This window comes from Oryza sativa, chromosome 11 (assembly GCF_034140825.1).
Source record: "Oryza sativa Japonica Group chromosome 11, ASM3414082v1".
Lineage (NCBI taxonomy): Eukaryota > Viridiplantae > Streptophyta > Magnoliopsida > Poales > Poaceae > Oryza > Oryza sativa.
In genome coordinates, this window is record NC_089045.1 from 18,724,154 (window position 1) to 18,744,883 (window position 20,730).

Consider the following 20,730-nt stretch of genomic DNA (forward strand, 5'->3'; position numbering starts at 1 on the left):
ATTCCGACCACGACATAGCCGCCGCCGGCGACGAACGAGTACTACTACCGCCTCTCCCTCAGGATGCTGGAGCTATATTAGCTATCCACCCGGAGCGGATCCCGGGCAGCCAAAGCTACAAAATGAACACCATCGAGGTGCTGAAAAAAAGCATCATCAACTGAAAATTTCCGTTAATACACTTTGTCCTCTGAGGATCTGATCAAACTCAACTATAATTTGTCAAAGGATCTGAGCAAACTCTAAATTCCAATTTGAGCAGGAGAAGGTGCATGTAATCCGTGGCGCAAGAGAAGATGCAAAAGTGGCTTGCCGGCGAGAGAGCAAGTGCCTGGCTGCCTGCTGCTGATGAAACTGATCCATACCGTACCGTACCATTGCCAAGAACAAGACGATAAAATCCAACTTGCTGGTGAACGGAGACCGGAGCAGTATGCCACATGAACAAATACCTCCTGTGCTAGGATTCGTGGAAATGATGAAAAAATGAGAAAAGGGAAGGGGGCGCTAGGGGCGGTATTTAATAGTACGTCTTATAGATGGTCTTTTTATGTGATCTGAACCAAGCTGGACAAAAGTCACATCTTCCGGGTTGGTCTTTTATGCCCACATGGGTGTGGAATATGGGGGAAAGTTAAAGGGAGAGAGGACACTAAGGTGTAACGCGTTAAGACCACGCTCTCTATTGATGCTCCTCCGATCCCGTATGTAGTTTGTTGAGAGACTATCATGTTTCATGTTTGTTTACTTCCGAACAGCTGGTAGACCTCTCTAGGAATAAACTCCATACCTCATTCAGCACATTCCCAAACAAAATACGAGAGATTTGCCAAGAAGGTGAAAGATCAGGCACAGAGAAATCAAGAGGTTCGAGCTAGACGATGGAGTTGGTGGTAGGCGCTTCGGAGGCCACCATGAAGGCCCTCCTGGGCAAGTTGGGAAACCTCCTCGCCCAGGAGTACGCGCTCATCAGGGGTGTCCGCGGCGACATCCAGTACATCAGCGACGAGATGGCCAGCATCCACGCCTTCCTCACCAATCTCAGCAGCTCTGGCAACGACGACGGCCACGACGCGCAGACCAAGGACTGGATGAAGCAGGTCCGCGACATCGCCTACGACATGGAGGACTGCGTCGACGACTTCGCCCACCGTCTCCGTCACGATCCCCGCGGGGACGGATGCCTCGTCGAGGTGTACAGGGCGCTGTACGAGATCTACACCTGCAGGCCTCGCTGTGACATCGCCGCCAAGCTCGCCGAGCTCAAGAACCGTGCTCAGCAAGTGGGCGAGCGGCGCTTGCGATACGGCGTCGTCCTCAACCCGATTCCCCCTCAGCGCGGCGAGACCCGCAATGGTGACCAGACCACGGGAGAGAACCAGGTGGCCGGGCGCCGGCTCATAACCGTAAAGGAGCCCATCGGCGTGGCGCGCGCCATCGAGAAACTCGAGGCGTGGATGAAAAGCCAAAGTCACAAGAACCGCGGTGTGCTAGCCATCCATGGGTTTGGTGGCGGGGGCAAGAGCACAATCGCGGCGGCGCTGTACCGGAAGCATGGCCAAAATTTCGACTGCCGAGCGTGGGTGACGATGCCCCAGAAGTTTGACGACCGTGCGGTCCTCAGGAGCATCCTGAGTCAGGTCATGCTGCCTGCCACTGCCAGTGGTGGTGGCGACCGCAGGCGACGAGGAGGAAGCAGACACGCAAAGATTGAAACCATGTCCCAGGAACAACTCATCAAAGGGCTGAAGAACCACCTGCAAAATAAGAGGTACCTACCTACTACCTTAACCGAACGTTTTTACATAGAGTGTATATTGCACTGACCGCAGGGTAGTACAACTAGATCAATAGATGGCCAAAAGGCCCGAGGCCCGACGACCCGGCCCACGGCACGGTGTTTTGGCCTGGCCCAAGCACGGCACGGCCCGTCAAGGGTCGGGCCCGTGCCGGCCCGGCCCGACCACCGGGCCGTGCCTGGGCCTCTCCACTGGCACGATGGGCCGCAGGCCAGGCCCGACACATAAACAATAGGGAGTAAAAATAGACATATTATTTGCCACGGTCGAAAGAATAGGGACGTAAAATAGACTTATTTTACCTATATATATATATGTCAGCCCAAAGAGGAGGGGCGGAAAATAGACTTACTTCCTCCGTCCCACAATACTTGTCTCTTTCGCATTTAAAATTTGTCCCAAAATAGGCGAAATTGCTATTTGGCGATCGGTCGCGCGCACCCCTCTCCGTGCGACTGGACACGTGGCGCGCGCGGAGAGGGGGCGGCGACGGCGCGCCGCGCGAGAGGAGCTCCGTGTTTTCCCTTTTTTTTTTGTTTTTCTCGGTTTCTCTCTTTTTCTTTTTCTGTTTTTATTCCATAATATCCGTTTTTTCTTTTCCGTATCTTTTTTCTGTATAAATATGTATGTATGCAAACTTTGTATACGCGTATATAAAGTTTGTATACGTGTATGCAAACTTTGTATACGCGTATGCAAACTTTGTATATGCGTATGTAAACTTTATATACGTGTATTTTTTTTGTTTTTATATGTACATATACCAATTTTGTATACACATATATAAAGTTTGTATACATGTATTTTTTTTAGGTTTTTATACATACGTATACAAAGTTTGTATACACATATATAAAGTTTATATGCACGTATTTTTTAGGTTATATATACGTATTTTTTAGGATTTTTATACATGTATATTTTTTTATAGTAGTAGTAGAATAGTAGTACTAGTAGTATTACTTACTACTACTAGTAATAGGTAGTAGTATCACTGTATGAGTAGTAATTGTAGTCTAGTAGTAGTAGTGCTTAGATTAAGATGGTAGTACTACTCCTAGGTTGTGATTAGATTCAAAGTTTGATCCAAACTTCAGTCCTTTTCCATCCCATCAACCTGTCATACACACACAACTTTTCAATCACATCATCTCCAATTTCAACCAAAATTCAAACTTTGCGCTGAACTAAACACAGCCCTGGAGTCCTGGGGCGTGCGATTAGGAGGACTAGTAGTAGAAGTACCTTAGTACTAGTAGTGGTCGCGCGCCTGGAGGTGCGCGCGATTAGTCGCCCATTAGCGTCACCCCAAAATAGTTGTCACTTGCAAGTAGTACTTGTCACATCAACCACTTCAAATTCAAATTTGTCTCCATCATACCCCCAACCACCATTCAACATCTAACTATATAATATTTTATTAAGGGTATTATAGTCTTTTTCTTCTAACCTTAGCACATGCTAAACAACCTAGAATGACAAGTATTCTGGGACAGAGGTAGTATTTCACTATATATATGTCACAGTCTAAATTGGAGGGACGGAAAATAGACTTATTTTCGCTATATATATGTCACAGCCCAAACAGGAGGGACAAAAAATAGACTTATTTAAAAAAGGCACGATGGGCCACCCGCGCCTTCGGGCTGGCCCGACACAGCCCGACGGCTGGTGGGCCGTGCCTGGGCGGGAGGCGCAGCCCATGGGCCGGCACGGCCCGGCACGAAGTGCCGGCCGTGCCTGGGCCGGGCCATGCAGGGCGGGCCTTTTGGCCATCTATAACTAGATCACACTTCTTATAATTAATACTTGCTTAACCGTAGTGGCAAACCTATGATTTTAGGATTTCAACACAAAATCTTGGGTCTATTTGGTTCTCTATCCTATCGATTTAATGGTAGTGCACAAATTTAGGTAAATTTTGGCACTTCCAATTCTTTGGTAGGATAGAATTCATATAATATGTGTTTGGTTTGCTACCATTTGTTACCAAAATGCTTGTTACAGTGAAGAAAGTTTTAGAGTGCTACCAAATTATGTATGTGTATTGCCAATGCTTCGGCTCTAATCCAAACCAATCAAACTACTATTTCAATTGCCAAACAATTAGTAGCGCATATTTTGGCATCAATCCAAAATGACCCCTTAAGCGCTATTACGAGTCTTTATCTATGCACACAAATAAAAATTAATTAATTTATCAAGAGCACGGCACAAATATCATATCCATATATAATTATTTGATTGATTTAATTTAATCAAAGTCACAAAACAATGTTATCTTTGAACTCGTTGATTTCAAATTTTAGTTTTGAATAAAAAATATATCAACTAAACCAGCCAGGGACCACGCCTGCGGGCTGCGGCCTGCCACCTTTGGGTGTCGCTCTCGGGATAAATTTCATAATTTGACATTAAATACGGACACCTTTTATTCGTCATCTAGTAATTTGCGCGCCTTTCCCAATTACACCGGCATGCGAATTTCTTACTGTAGTTCGGTGCCAAACTGCCATTCCGTTTGTCTGCTTAAGACGCGCCGTCCGTCCATCCGCTGGTGTCATCGTCGTCTGTCCACCGTCACCGCCATACCACGATAGCTTGGCGTGGCATACAGAACGATAGCATCGCCGATAGTGGCGGAGGATGAATAGAAAATGAGCATTCGCCGCTGTTCACCTCCTCCTATAGGCAGACACGATAACATCGTTGCCAATCTATTAACTTATTAAAGTTTAGAAATTCTCACATTACTTAAAGTATCTACTATTATAAAAATTAAAAATATTTTTGCCGGCACTTTGGTAAGTCATCCATGTATGAGTCGATTTTGGAAATACAAAATTAAGTTTGATCACTTTTGAAAATACATATTGTTTTTAAGTCGGGTTTAAGTTCGTTCGTTTTTGAAAATATAGAAAGAGTCGTATAAGAATTCTCTTTAAAAAAACTCTCATGCTAACTTAAAACGATCGGACTTTTAATTGCAGCTTATGAATTTCTAATAAAATATATATCTAAGTGAACTTCTACAGCGAGTTTCACCTTAACTAGACCGTATAAGAACAATAAAATTAAAATAGCTTTCACCCGCTGCAACGCACGTGTATTTTTTTCTAGTAAAATAAAAAATATGAGAATTCAAAGCAGATAAGGACTCTTTCTTTTTTTTCTTTTTAGAAAAACAAGGATGGTAGCCCGCGTATTCACGCGGGCATGTATATCATAAGCATGTATTTGAAAAACTTAAGGATTGAAAATCAACCATATAACACTTGCCAAGCTTTAGAAGTACGTTTTCTTCATAAATTTATTTGCTAGCTTTGCTTAAATAATTTTTATTAGGTATTTGTTATCTTCATACTACGTAATATTTAATTCATCTCTATAAGTAATTATTATTTTCTTCTTCATCATTTAAAAAGGAGGTAGACTTAGTTTATTTAGAAAATATGTCTAAAAGTTCAAATTAAAAATACGATGCTTTTTCTTTTTAAATTGAATGTTTTGGGACTTTTTTTTAACAAATCTTAAAAAATATTATTGTTAATAATGGACCATTAAGCTAGCCCTCCTTTTAATTGGTTCATATTAACATAATTTGTTATACATATATTTATATATGGATCAATAAAGATAGATTAGATATATGTATATATCGTGATCTTGCTTCCAGGAGACGTGCACATGTACGTCTGACATTAGGAGGAGAGGAGTTTTGCTTCCTTTGAGATAGATTCAATGGTTTCACCAACTTGAGTTATCTATATTTACAAACATAATAATGACCCAACCCAAAGTTATGTACTTATTAAATATCTATTTTCTAATTAAAATTGTTTATTATTGCATATTGTTCTATTAAAATATATGTGTTGTTAAATAGATTGTTAAAATATCTATATGATTTTCCGTATAAATGTGTTTTATTTCTTTTACTAAATATAGTTAGTTTGGGTCTTGAACTATAAATTTTGTGGTAAATAATCTAATGATCTAATGATGTATTATGTATTTTCTACATAATATAGCATGAAGAGGAGTAAGGAAAGGATATACTTGGCATACATACGTGCACACAACGTGCACTGGTGATACACAATACGGATTTAAAGTGGGTCCACTCTATGGTTTTCCTTTTTAAGAATTATTAGATATTCCTTAAATTTATTAAAACGCTATGTGGCGACTTAGAAGCATTTATAGGAGTTATACATGGCGGCTTGAGAGCGTTTGTAGGAAGTGTCGACGTTTGATGTCGCGATTCCGGTATTTGTATTGTATGGGGATCGTTGGTACTAGGATATACGCGAGACTGAGGTAAAAGAGACGGAGACGAGGATTTTTATACAGGTTCGGGCCCCTGAATTGTCAGGTAATAACCCTACATCCTGTTAGCCGAAGCCGATATTGCTCTTATTCACCATAATTACACCAGTACAATATGTGAGGTAACCTATCTAACTGTTGTCGACATGACGGTCTGAAGGTCTGACTCGTAGTCGACAATAGGGTAGTCTTCCTCCTCGAATCCATGCCCAGCGAGATCAGAGATAACGCTTTCGTCTCTCCTGATAGTATCCGGAGACACCATAGGGGACTAGCCGTGCTTATCCCTGAAGTCGATATCCGGCGTTTTGTCTTGCCGTATGTAGGCTTGTATGTTTTGGCTTCTGTTGTTCCGTAGATTGTGGTGGGTGTTGATTGAGGTGGTCGTGTCCCCTCTCCTCCTAGGGGGTCTTGTATTTATACCCATAGGTGTCCCCTTGTCTAAATAGAACTAGGGAAACCAATATGGATACAATCCGAGTACTTATCGTTTCCATGTAGAACTCTGGTTGTCTTTCCTTATCTGGAACTCCCTCCATATCCGAAGTCAGTTTCCGTATAAGACATGGTACGTGGTGGGTCCTGCCGAGATGTAGTCGACTACTAGTAGGTATGTAGTATCCATAACCCTGACAGTAGCCCCGACTTCAATGCAAATGAACGAATTCATATTCTCGGCCGCTAACCATGGAGTAACTGTTATCGAGCTCAAGTGACCGTTCTCGGTGAGTTCAGAGATAACGTTAGACTTGCTTTATCAGCCTCGTGCGGGTACCTAAAGGGTTTGTCTGAGTCAATCTCCGACGTCAACCAAGAAAGTACAGAGCATACAACTAAGTCTCCCGTCTTGCTGTAATCGAGAATTTGGATTGAAGTCAAGAAATTTTATCTCGGCGGGTACACCATCTCTTCAGTCTGTATTCCTTGTCGAGATCCACCAACTGTTCTCGAGTGATCGAGAAGGCGCAGAGTCTGCGACGGAGCCTTATCAACATTGGTCGTACTCGCCTTAGTCGATCTTGGTATAGAACCATAGAGACATGGAGACTTCAACAATGCCGAATAGAATTTTCCTGAAATCAATACTCAGAAAAGAATATCAAATAGAAATAGCCCCCGAGTGAATGCTCAAAGGGTGACATGTTATAATATGCATGGAAAACTAAAAATGAATCAAATTTACCGACCAATGTTTTGTGTATGAGCGTCTTCTCTCTTACCGACTTCGATCAGTCAGTTTGTAGAGTCATACACTCTCCCTAGCCCCCAGCCTTCTCGTTGGAGAATCGTTCTCGGAGGATAAGGCTCTTGGACCCTTGACCTGCCTTGGTTGAACAAGCACTGATCCTAGCCCCGAGCCGTGAAGTTGGAAAACTCAATTTCCGATTACACGGCTTGGTTAATACGCACGGCGAGAACTCTTACACGACCAGATCTTACATGGTCTTTTGTCTCTACAGGATCTGACAAGGCCTTATCGGCTCTGGGCGTTCCCAGCCGAAGATCCCTTAGGTTCCTCGGAGGCCTTGTCAAGACGGCGTAAAGGGACAATAGCATAGGTTTCAACGCTAGGTGTCGTCGTGGTAAGGGATCTCTGGGTAAAACACTTGGCATTATTGTGTACCTGATATCAACTTTGTTGAGGTAGAGGTAGTGGGAGAATCGCTACACCTCTGGTCGAGGACCAGGTAGTAGTCGTAACTCGACCACTTGAAGTGGAAATAGTGGGAGAATCGCTACACCGTTGGTCGAGAACCAGGTAGTAGTCATAACTCGACCACTAGAAGTAAATGTACGAGAGATCGCTACGATTAACTGGTTGAGAACCAGTAAGTAGATGTCTCTCGATCATTTGGAGTCGTGGTACGAGGACCGCTACGCTGCCGGTCGAAGACCAGTCATAGTTGTTCCTCAACCATCTGAAGTCATGGTGTGAGGGCCGCTACGCTGCCGGTCGAAGACCAGTCGTAGTTGTTCCTCAACCATCCGAAGTCATGGTGCGAGGACCGCTACGCTATTGCTGTAGTCGTACCTCGACCATCTGAAGTTAAGGTGCGAGAGATTGCTACTTTTTACTAGTTCGAGAACCAGCGAGCGAGTAGAATTATCTCTCGAACACCAATGGAAGGTGCGATTGCGAGAGATTGCTACATACTGGTTTGGGAACCAGCGAGCGAGTAGAATTATCTCTCGAACACCAATGGAAGCTGCGGTGCGAGAGATTGCTACGTACTGGTTCGGGAACCAGCGAGCGAGTAGAATTATCTCTCGAACACCAATGGAGGTTGCGGTGCGAGAGATTGCTACGTACTGGTTCGGGAACCAGCGAGCGAGTAGAATTATCTCTCGAACACCAATGGAAGAGCTAGAGTTGGGTTATTACATGTGCATCTCATGTGGCCAGCATGACTCACATACCCACCTTATAGCATATCCGGATGTTCGTTCACAATCATGTCGGGTGATCAAGCCGACAACATTCGCGAGGAAGTATCCGTTAACCACCTTTTCTCGAATAGTCCAGCCATGGCCGGTGCTATGAGATAGGTCATTGGTAGGTCGGGGGCGACGACTCTGCATTTGTCGAGATCGTTCTCGATAATGGGGTGTGCTCGACCACAACCTACTCGAGTGCTCAATTGTTCCTGAAAAATATTTTCTAGAATGCGAGATATATAGCAGAGAATATCGAGTATGTACTCAAAAAACTGAATGAATCTTCTATTATTATCAGGATATAACGAGCAGATGTAAATATCAGGCATTATGTAGACCGTAAACAAGAATGATTCATACAGAAGAGAACAGAGCGAGCCCCCAGCGTTAGACCGTAGTTGGCCTAACATCGGAAGCACTCGCACAATAGATATTGTATAAAAACACGCTCTAGCTAAACATAATAAATTAATGATCTGCCAATATTGTATAGATTAGAAAAAATAGGTACGGTAAATTGTATATAGATTATTGCGTACCTGTGTAGATATATGCTGTATATATCTACAAAATTAGTAGATCAATTTTTTAAATTAATCTACTAATTACTTTGTTTTTTATGCCGAACATCTCTGGTAGAAGTCCCATGCATTTAGTGGATTAGGACGTGAGTCCACATATGACTGGGAGCGTGCTGACCTGTAGTAGTATGGCCGTGTGTGCCCATAATTGTGCACGAGACATGATTAAGCAAGCACACTCCAGTTGACCAACTCCGAGCAGAACACGGCAACACAAGGGGCACAGGTACAGATGAATCCCTGACGCTTGTACACCAGCCGTACTAGCTGATGTCGCAGGCGGAGGGCTTGATCAGCAACTTAATATTGGGTTGACTCCGCGGCGACGATATCTTGGAATTTGATCGATCTGGCCGGATCGACTAGTTGATGGCGATGATTCCGATCTCGTTGGGGGATATACTTCGGTCGGGTTAGATCTCCCCACAGCCAAAGTTGTCGAATAGATTGTTGTTGGAGAATCCATCTATTGAACCCATCTCGTTGAAATCCTGAAGCACCAAAGTCCCCCTACCTGGCGCGCCACTGTCGACGTTTGATGTCGCGATTCCGGTATTTGCATGGTATGGGGATCATTGGTACTAGGATATACGCGAGACTGAGGTAAAAGAGACGGAGACGAGGATTTTTATACAGGTTCGGGCCCCTGAATTGTCAGGTAATAACCCTACATCCTGTTGGCCGGAGCCGATATTGCTCTTATTCACCATAATCACACCAGTACAATATGTGAGGTAACCTATCTAACTATTGTCGACATGGCGGTCTGAAGGTCTGACTCGTAGTCGACAATAGGGTAGTCTTCCTCCTCGAATATGTACCCAGCGAGATCAGAGATAATGCTTTCGTCTCTCCTGATAGTATCCGGAGACACCATAGGAGACTAGCCGTGCTTATCCCTGAAGTCGATATCCGGCGTCTTGTCTTGCCGTATGTAGGCTTGTATGTTGTGGCTTCTGTTGTTCCGTAGATTGTGGTGGGTGTTGATTGAGGTGGTCGTGTCCCCTCTCCTCCTAGGGGGCCTTATATTTATACCCATAGGTGTCCCCTTGTCCAAATAGAACTAGGGAAACCAATATGGATACAATCTGAGTACTTGTCGTTTCCATGTAGAACTTTGGTTGTCTTTCCTTATCTGGAACTCCCTCCATATCCGAAGTCAGTTCCGTATAAGACATGGTATGTGGTGGGTCTTGCCGAGATGTAGTCGACTACTAGTAGGTATGTGGTATCCATAACCCTGACAGGAAATTTAATGGACTTTTAGTATATAATAGATAAATCATGTTATATACATGTGATGTCCGATTGGACATATGCATGGACGAATCTTTTCGATAATGCTCTACTCCGGGTGACCGGCGCGGGGGAGCCGGATCGGGCGCTCCCTACGCGCGCCCCTCTCCCCATGTGCGTATCTGCTGGACCCACCTACTTCTCCCTCCCATTTTTTCCACAAAAGATGTTTCACCTAGTGTACTTACAATGTTTCCCTATTTGTAGATCTAATATTGCAGTGAATTAAAATATTCTTTTGCAAAAAAAAACCCACATATTTTGGAAACTCTCTACAAAGGGAATTTGGTTTATTTTTTGTTCGACCAAAAATGTTTTACCTAGTGTACTCACAATGTTTCACTATGTATAGATCTAATGTTGCAGTGAACGAAGCATTTCATTGCAACAAAAAAACCACAAATTTTGGAAACCCCCTATTAAGGGAATTTGGTTTATTTGTTGTTCCACCAAAAAATGTTTCACATAGTCTACTCACAATGTTTCACTATGTATAGATCTAATGTTGCAGTGAACTGAAACATTCTTTCACTATTTGTTAAAACATTGTTTTTATATAAGGTGAAACAACACCTGATTTAAACGAGTGAAACATTTTCGATCTACTTAGTGAAACAATTCCGATATACCTGGTGGAATATCGTGCAACATTTAAAAATAATTTAATAATAAGCTTATTTTTTTCGTCGGAATATATCCATGTGTGGTCTTGTTTTGAAGATTTAATTACAACGAATTTAATGGTGCAATCAGATCATGATTTGGATAAGTAATTTAGGAGAAAAATCAGTTTAAAGTAGTTTTGCACGTAAATCGGGCGCTGACGTCGATGTCAGCGCCCGATTTCCCCAGCCCCAGATCGGGCGACCGATCCGTAGGCGCGTCCTTTTGCAAGAAAAATAATTACTACCTAATATTGGATACAATCTACCAGTATGGACACATTACTTATCCCTATTCTCTCTGTTGCTGCAATATGCCATCTTTAATAGGTGAAAGAATATCATTAAATAATAAGAAATTACAAGGATGAGTCTACGGCTCGGGTGCCCGATCGATTTGAAGAAAAATCGGGCGTTGACGTCAGCACCAGATTTACGTGTAAAAACTACTTTAAACTGATTTTTCTCTTAAACTACTTATATCCAAATCATGATCCGATTGCACCATTAAATTCGTTGCAATTAAATCTTCAAAACAAGACCACACATGGATATATTCCGACGAAATTTTTTTTAGCTTTTTATTGAATTATTTTTAAATGTTGCACGATGTCCTACCAGGTATATCGGAATTGTTTCACTAAATAGATCGAAAATGTTTCACTCGTTTAAATCGGGTATTGTTTCAACTTATATAGAAATAATGTTTCAGCAAATAGCGAAAGAATGTTTCAGTTCACTGTTACATTTGATCCATACATAGTGAAACATTATAAGTACACTAGGTGAAACATTTTTCAGTAGAACAAAAAATAAACCGAATTCCCTTAATAGCGGGTTTCCAAAATATGTGGGTTTTTTTTGTTGCAATGGAGTATTTTAGTTCACTGCAACATTAGATCTATACATAGTGAAACATTGTGAATACACTAGGTGAAACATTTTTGGTGGAACAAAAAATAAACCGAATTCCCTTAATAGAGGGGTTCCAAAATATGTGGGTGATTTGTTGCAATGGCAGATAGGAGCATAGACGTGGTGGGGCCCAGGATCTGCATGCAGCACATGGAGGGAGGGGTGCGCGGGGGGAGCGCCCGATCCGGCTCCCTCTGCACCGAGCGACCGAGTTTAATCATTCTCGAAATTACAACCAATAGTACAAAGATAAAGATGAGGGGAGAAGAGAAAACAAATATAACACATATTAGTATCTTTGATTTATTGTATTATTAATAAAATATAGTAAATGATTCATGATGTTTGATTTATCGGCATATGAATTACTATACCGGTCAGAATATGTGACATTTGCCGGTTTGGAAGCCAAAGTTTAAAATTTGGCCGCCATTTTAATATTTTTTTTACATATAAGGTGAAAATATATGTGCTATTATTTGAGAAAAAAGTATAACCGTGCTAACCCTATAATCTGCGCGGAGCCACCATGCTAATCGCCATCAATGACAACAGCCCATCCCAACGCCTAAGAGCAAGTTTAATAGTATATGTTGGAGGCATGACACGAGAGCCTTCGACCAACCCTGCCGAAACCATCCATCCGACGAAGGATCAAACCAGAGGCGTCGGCTTCGACCAAGGCGAAGGTACATGGCGAAGGCCATGTGACGAAGCGTGTGGGCGAAGACCAAAGGCTCGGCTCTAGAGGGCCACATGGGCGAAAGGCGAATGGCGAAGGCCATGTCGCGAAGCACAAAGGTTTCACCCAAGCTGGAGTCTTATGTAAAGGAGAACTAGAGGGCTGACAGGCCCATGGGGACCCGTTAGCCATGGGCCAGACCGGCCTAAGTGGCCCATTAGAGCCCATAGATGCAAAAGACACTGTGTACCCATGTTAACGTCCCTATCATAAGAGTAACCATGTAAATTTCCCCATACAACATAAACCCTATAAGGTGTAAGCCAATACTAAGGCTATAAATAGCCCCCTAGGGCTATGTAATGGAGGGATCCCAAAAATTTTATTAAGACAATACATCACTTTACTGTTCAAAACATCCATCCAAGTTCCACGTTGTTCGACGTGACGTAGTTGTCATTCGACAACAGTATAGCCAACTACTATCTCTAAATCATCTATAGTCAATTTTATAGATAATTCATACAATAGTTACCTATACACATGTACTACACAATTAGTATCTGGTCCCACATGTCATACACACATGTGCTCTTCTCTCCTATTTTATATCCTTAAAATATGTTTATAGCTGGCTTGTAGTCCACTATTGTAGCTGCTCTAATGCGCGGCGCGCTCGCCCCACCTGCCTCGCTCCTGGCTCGCGGCTGGATATCTTCTATCTCTCAATCGTTCTAGATGTACCGTAAGTAACATATATACAAAAGTATAAGTTTTGAAACAAATTCAAAACATATATACATGAAAACTTTATGCACATTTGAGTGTATATATTTTATTAGCAAATTTTGCTACAAGACATCGTGACTTCACAGTTTAGGTATTTGATGTTGGACACCACACCTATTAAAGTAATAAACTCCAGCCGAAAAAGAGAGAGAAATCACGTGAAATATCAAAAATACCACAGGACCCATATGTCACCTCTCATGTCTCTTCTGTCTATCTCATGGGAGAGCTAACATGTGGGTCCACTATTATTTTTGACATTTCACGCAATTTCTCTCTCCTCTTTAGTTGGAAATTATTATTTTAATAGGTGTCATGTCCACCCATAAATATCTAACTTTTAAGAGTGTCTTCCCTCAAAAGTCACTCGTACGGTGTCCTACAGCTAAAACCGTGAAGGCACAATGTTCTATAGCAAAATTTGCCTATTTTATATTAGCCAATTAAGAAATATACATATAAAGTTTATAAATACAAAGCTCTTTTATAGGTATATTTATAAAGTTTATATGTATAACGTATGAATATAAAATTTATACGTATATAAAATTTTTATATACATGTATATTTGTTTATAAATTTATATCTGTATTAATTTAAAAAAAAGTAAAAGAAAACAAAGATTCCTACTCTTGGGTTCATATTCGGGGGAAAACTGTGAAATTTCTTAAGTCTAGGGCAGACATGACAACAGGGGCTCACCTCTCTCCAATAGAGTTGGAGACAACATGTTTGGGTGCATATTGCTTTAGAGCATCTCCAACAGAGTGTCATTTTTGTCTTTCTAAATACCTATTTGACCAGCTTGCCAAAATTTTACAGTTAGATTTGCCCTTCGCTCCAACAAACTCTCCACATACCTCTCTAGATACCAATGGACCACACCAGTCATTCTCCTCTTCCTTTTTCTTCTTCCATCGTCTCTCCAATCCTCTCCCTAGTGCACAAGAGAATGATGGCAGGGCGCGCACGGATCTTGATGACGGCGACGCAAGAGACTGCGGGCGATGACGGGGCGAGGCGAGACGAGGCCAACCACGACGATGGGGTACATCGGCGGCGACGCTACTGCTGTTGTTGCTCACGCCAGCAGGGGAGGCGGTGGCAACGCTGTGGAGGCGGTGTCTAAGGCGTGCCACTCCGCTGTCGCTCCTTACCTCCCTCTCTCACCGTCGAGCCGACCCACCGCCACACCCTCCCATCCTCGCCACCGATGGCAACAGCTTATCCTATCCACCCACGCGTGGATTGGGGGCAGAGCTCACGAGTAGAGGTGTTGGAGCTCACAGAGATGAAAAATGGAGAGCGAACATCAGCAGCAAAAATCGGATGATGGCAATGGCAGTAGAATCCTCCTGCAAGTGGCGGAGCTAGGATGAAATTATAGCAGGGGCTAAACCAAAATGACCAAGAGCAACTAAGTGAGATTTAGGGTTGGGTTAGGATTTTTTTTTTGGCCTTCTTAGCCTTTTGGTCCTTCTAACAACCTCAAACAAAGTCTATATTAGCCCCTCATCTATAAATATATGGATTAAAATTTTAGAGGGTATTATGGGGGCTCTAATGGTCTATTAGGGGTAGGGGGGTCTTCCCCACCGCCCCCCCGCCCCCACGTTGTCTCCGCCCCTTCCTCCATATACAGCGGTGGCAGAGTCCCCTTTGACTATGGCTATGACGCGCAACTACAGACAGCCCGAGTGCACAACCACCGATGGCGGGCGCTCTGCTTGTGGGGAAGGAAACAGTGTGGCGAGAGAGAGATGGGGCAGGGGGGGATAAAGGCCGCGTGGGGCCTATGCTTGGCAAGCTGGTTCTGGCTAGGCAAGTTTGGTCAGTGGGGGAGCCATCGGTTGGCAAGCTGTTGGAGTGCAATTGTCACCAAACTTACCATATTTTAGCTTAGAGAGCCATTTGGCAACTCTGCTGGAGTTGCTCTAAGCAAGATTGTCTCTATTGGGATACGTATGGTAAGATACTACGATACTAACCGGGTAAAATGATACGTGTTGGTTTAGGATCTTTTTTGGGTGGTATCGCGCTAGTATTGAGATAATCAGAATCGCGTTGGGATTGGGATACTAATTATTTCAAACTAGACAATATTTAAATTTAAAGGAAAAAGTACGAATTACCCCCCCCGAATTATCGCGGTTGTCCGAATTACACCCCTAAACCACAAAACCGGACATTCTTCACCCCCAACTATGCAAACCGGACGAATTACCCCCCTCAACCCAATCCGCGGTGGTTTTGGTCTACGTGGCAGTCCAGTCAGCAATTTATTTATTAAAAAATAGGTGGGCCCCACCTGTCAGTCTCTCTCTCTTATCTCTTCTATCTCTCTCTCTCCTCCTTCACACGGCGCGGCGAGGCGAGGCAGTGCGGCGGCGACACGAGCGCGGCGGCGGTAGCGGAGGAGGCGAGCGGCGGGGGCGGAGGAGGCGAGGTGGCGGCGGCGGCGAGTTGAGCGACGGGAGCGGAGGAGGCGAGGCGGCGGCGGAGAGGCGAGCGCGGCGGCAGTGAGGCAAGCGGCGGGGGCGGAGGAGGCGAGGCGACGGGAGCGGAGGAGGCGAGGCAGCGACGGAGAGGCGAGCGTGGCGGCGGCGGAGGAGGAGGCGCGGCGGCGGAGAGGCGAGGCGGCGGCGGCGAGGCAGGGCGGCGCAGGGGCGGGTAAGAGCGGCAGCGGCAGCTTCTCTCCCCTCTCCCACCCGGCGGTGAGGCGAGGCGGAGGCGAGGCGGCAGCGGCGGCGAGGTGGTTGGCTGGGGGACGACGTCGCCCCTTCTCGTCTCGCGCCGCCTCCTCGTCTCGCGTAGCTGCCTCGCCTTGCGCCACCAGTCGCACCTACCAACTGCCTCGCCGCCGCTGCTGCCTCGCCTCTTCCGCCGCCGCGCTCGCCTCCTCGCGGCGACGTTGTCCCCTCGCCAACCGCCTCGCCACCGCTGCCGCTCGCCTCCTCCGCCTTGCCTCGCCTCGCCGTCGCCGCCGCCTTGCCTCGCCTCGCCTCACGCTGCCTCCTCCGCCGCGCTCGCTGCCTCCGCCGCCGCCACCGCGCTCGCCTCTCCGCCGCCGCGCTCGCCTCGCCGCCGCGCCGCCTCGCCTCGCCTCGCCGCTGCCTCCTTCGCCGCGCCGCTGCCTCCGCTGTCGCCGTTTGGAGGAGAGAGAGATATAAGAGAGAGACTGACAGGTGGGGTCCACCTATTTTTTAATAAATAAATTGCTGACTGGACTGCGACGTAGATCAAAACCACCGTGGATTGGGTCCAGGGGGGTAATTCGTCCGGTTTGCATAGTTGGGGGTGAAGAATGTCCGGTTTTGTGGTTCAGGGGGGTAATTCGGACGACCGTGATAGTTCAGAGGGGTAATTCGTACTTTTTCCAAATTTAAAAATCAAAACTATTTGAACGCTTTTGTGTTTATGTATCTATAAAATCAATGTTAAATAAAACTATTAGCATTAGTGGGTGGGTCTTCTATTGACAAATCTCTCTTTTTTATGTCATCTATTACTATTACTCTATTTCTTTATAGAATAGCTATATATAATTAATATAAATATTAAATTAAACTTAAAAAAGAAAATTCATAGTATCCTGATATTACGATACAATCCGATACAACTTAAAAGAAAAACAATACTACGTGGAATCCCAATACTAACAAGCTTGGCTCTAATGCTCCGTCATCGCGCATATCACTGACTTCCTGCATTTGATCAACTTTGATTGGCAGCTACATCCTCGTGGTCGACGACGTACGGTCCGCCGAAGCATGGCAGACAATCAGACAATATCTACCGGATGAAGAAGGCAGCAGAGTTGTGGTCACTACACGATTCGAAGCCGTAGCAGGGGAATGCATCCTTGACAGACAGAAAGACATGCTCCATCATGTGGATCGTCTATCTGATGATGACGCTAAGAGGCTATTCCAAGAGAGCGTGTCTGAATCCATGACTAGCAGTGACAAGATGCTCGGTCAGGCGCACATTGATGTCTCGAGGAAAATCTTGGACCTCTGCAAGGGTCTGCCTGTGGCCATTGTAACCATAGCTGGTCTTGTGGCTTGCAAGCCACAGGCATACGAGAAACAGTGTGCCGAGATCTGCGTCTCCCTGCCTCCAGTATCCGTGGACTGCCATACCCCGGAAGGCATGACAAGGATACTCAACTACTGCTACAGCAGCTTACCTGCAGACCTCAAGACCTGCTCGCTCTACCTGAGCGTGTTCCCAAAGGACAGCAGGATCAGCAGGAAGCGGTTGACGAGGCGATGGATAGCGGAAGGCTTTATCAGCGAGGAGCACGGGCAGAGCATGAAGGAACGCGCGGAAACAAACTTCAATCTGCTCATCCGAAGGAACATATTGAAGCCTGTGGATCACAGCAGCGACGGGAAAGTTAAGACCTGCCAGGTTCATGACATGATCCTCGAGTACATCATGTCCAAGTCCAGCGAGGAGAACTTTATCACCGTGGTTGGCGGGCACTGGCTCATGCGGACACCCAGTAATAAAGTTCGTCGCCTGTCCATCCACAGCAGCGATGTGAAGCATGCCAAAGAAACCATGGACAGAATGAACCTGTCCCATGTCCGATCAGTCACAGTGTTTGGGAGCTTGAACCAGCTGCCTTTCATGTCGCTCAAGCTCGGCATTGTACAGGTGCTGGACCTGGAAGGCTGCAAGGGCTTCAAGAAGCAGCATGTCAAGGACATCTTCAAGATGCTTCTTCTCAAATATCTCAACCTCCGAGGAACAGACATCAACAGCATCCCTTCCAAGATTGGGAAGCTACGGTACTTAGAGACCCTTGACATAAGGGACACGAATGTCCAGAAGCTGCCTGATGCCATCGTTCAGCTTGAACGGCTGACGAGTATACTCGGTGGAAACACAATGGCACAGGTAACACTCAAGTTGCCAGCGGAGGCAACGAAGAAGCCGTTGCGAACACTGCACATCCTGTCCGGGATCGAGATCACTGGGGAGCCGACGTCCGTTAATGATTTCCACGGGTACACTGCCCTTAGGAAGCTCGGGATACACAAGCTACAAATCCAGGAGGGTACTCCTGGCTTCAAGGCCTTGCTCTCTTCCATCCAATACCTTGGAGGTAGCTCGCTCAAGAATCTCTTGATCAATGATGAGTGCTCCGGTTTCATCGACGCACTGGATTCTCTGACCTCACCACCGAGATACTTCCATTCCCTCCAGCTGTACGGCATGTTCATCAAGGTGCCCAGGTGGATTGCTCATCTCACTGAACTGAAGAACTTAACCCTGTCAGTTACGGTGCTCCGAACTGATACCTTGGAGCTCCTTCAGAAGCTACCTCGTATGTTCTGCCTTATATTTTCGTCCTGGACATCCAGCAAGGACCTTGATTTGGTGGACATTCTTGAAAAGAACAAGTCGGACTCAGAGGGGCAGATCTTGGTCAAGCATGGAGGGTTCGACTGCCTTAAGCTGCTCCGCTTGGACGCGCCGCTCCTGCCATTGCTCGTCTTCTCGGAGAGGGCCATGGGCAACCTCGAAAGGCTTGATATGAAGTTCAACACGCTGGAAGGCGTCTTCGGCATGGATAACCTCGCGAGCCTTCGTGAGGTGCACATGACGGCCGGTGAAAAAGCCGGTGAGATCACCAAGTCAATAGTGCGTGAGCTGGAGGCCGAGGCAGGTAAATACGCCAATACACCAAGAGTGGTCGTTTACGAGTTAGCTGGACGCGGAAGCAGGTCACATACGCCAAACGACCCAGAGTAGTCTTCTATGAATTATTATAGCTAGTCTCTATTCAGAAGTGCTCGTCGTCGTCGGTCATGTTTGTGCTGTTCTGTTTTAGCTTTTGTAGTGACTGGTGCTTGTTTGAGTTTACCCAATAAGAATGGTTTTCCTATTTGGGGATGGTGCCATGGTGGTGAATCTGTCATCCTGCCATTATATTTAGAGTTTCTGAGATTTTTGTAAGAGTGGACAGATAAATCTTTTGTGCGTGTGGTTTGAATATTTGTGGATTGATGCTAATGTTTAAACTTGCGCTCCAAGCGCAAATGGAAAGGTAGTAAGAAATGTTGCTTTTGTCATAAGGACGGAACCATTCAACATTTGTTCTTCCAATGTCATGTTACTCACTTGGTCTGGTCGATTATTCATATGGCTTATAACGTACAACCTCCTCAAAATGTGACTCATATGTTTGGGCTGTTAGAGTTTGTGTCGAATATGTGTACGTAATCGGTTACAGTTTATGACTTGGAGTTGTACTAGGTATAGGATTAGAGTAAGACTCGAACTCTATCCTAGGATCTCTCATAAATAGAGGGGCGTGCCTATTGTAACTGCATGGCGACATAGCATAGCGAGAGGGAGCGTCTGCCGACGGCGATCGGCCATGAGTCGTTACAACTCTGATACGCTGTAATATGCTGGATCGGGGAGGAGCGCCCGTAATCAGTGCCTGGAGATCTAGGCCTCGGCTGAACTCCGTTATCAAATATCGTGCCTCGGTATCATCATCGTGTTTGGATCTCCTATGGCATTTTCTTCCGCGGTTTGGTTTCCAATGTGATTTCGGGGCCGGTTTTCAAACAAGTGGTATCAGAGCCTGCGGGAGATCCATCGTAGAGGTGCGAGGGAGGTGCTCCACGTTGCGATAACTACACAGGTTGTCCAGGGACGGGCATGGACGCAAGGTGGAGCACGGCGGCGATCAACGGAATTTGATCGGTGGAATCGGACACTTCAGGCAGCGGTTTGAACCGTTCGATGGCCGCAATCAACAGGGAGATGACCAGACGTGGTGCTCGGGTTGATGGCGGCGAAAGCGATTGGCGATCCAATCGATGGGTCGGACACTGCGGGCAGGTGGCTCGAACTTTCCGGTGAGCTACTTTCAACAGGGAGACGTGAGGCCTCACGCTCGGGGTTGATTGAAGCTGGAGGCGATCGGCGTTCTCGATCGGTGGAATCGAACACTCTGGGCGGGGTGGCCGGGGCCTTTCGATGAGCTGCGTTCGACAGGGAGATGGCTAGACGTGGCACTCGGGTCATTCGGCGGCTGGGAAGACGGCATACGACTCGTCGGCTTCGGCTCTCGACTAGATTAATAGTGTTCAATCGGAAGTCGGTGTGGGTGGATCGTTGGTGCTGATGGAGATGTGTTGACGACAAGGTGGTGCACGATGGATGGTTACAACAGCGGCGTACAATCTACAAGTTTGGTACTGTTATAGGCACGAGTC

General features: G+C 45.6%; 1 protein-coding gene across 1 annotated transcript; it reads left to right on the forward strand.

Moving 5' to 3' along the window:
- The first annotated feature begins 666 nt into the window (after positions 1-666).
- LOC4350510 (disease resistance protein Pik-2-like) lies at positions 667-19,575 on the forward strand. The gene is made up of 2 exons (XM_015760035.3): positions 667-1,771; positions 17,221-19,575. Exons 1-2 carry the CDS (start codon positions 882-884, stop codon positions 19,250-19,252), a joined length of 2,922 nt encoding a protein of 973 aa, XP_015615521.1. The 5' UTR covers positions 667-881; the 3' UTR covers positions 19,253-19,575.
- The last annotated feature ends 1,155 nt before the right edge of the window (positions 19,576-20,730 follow it).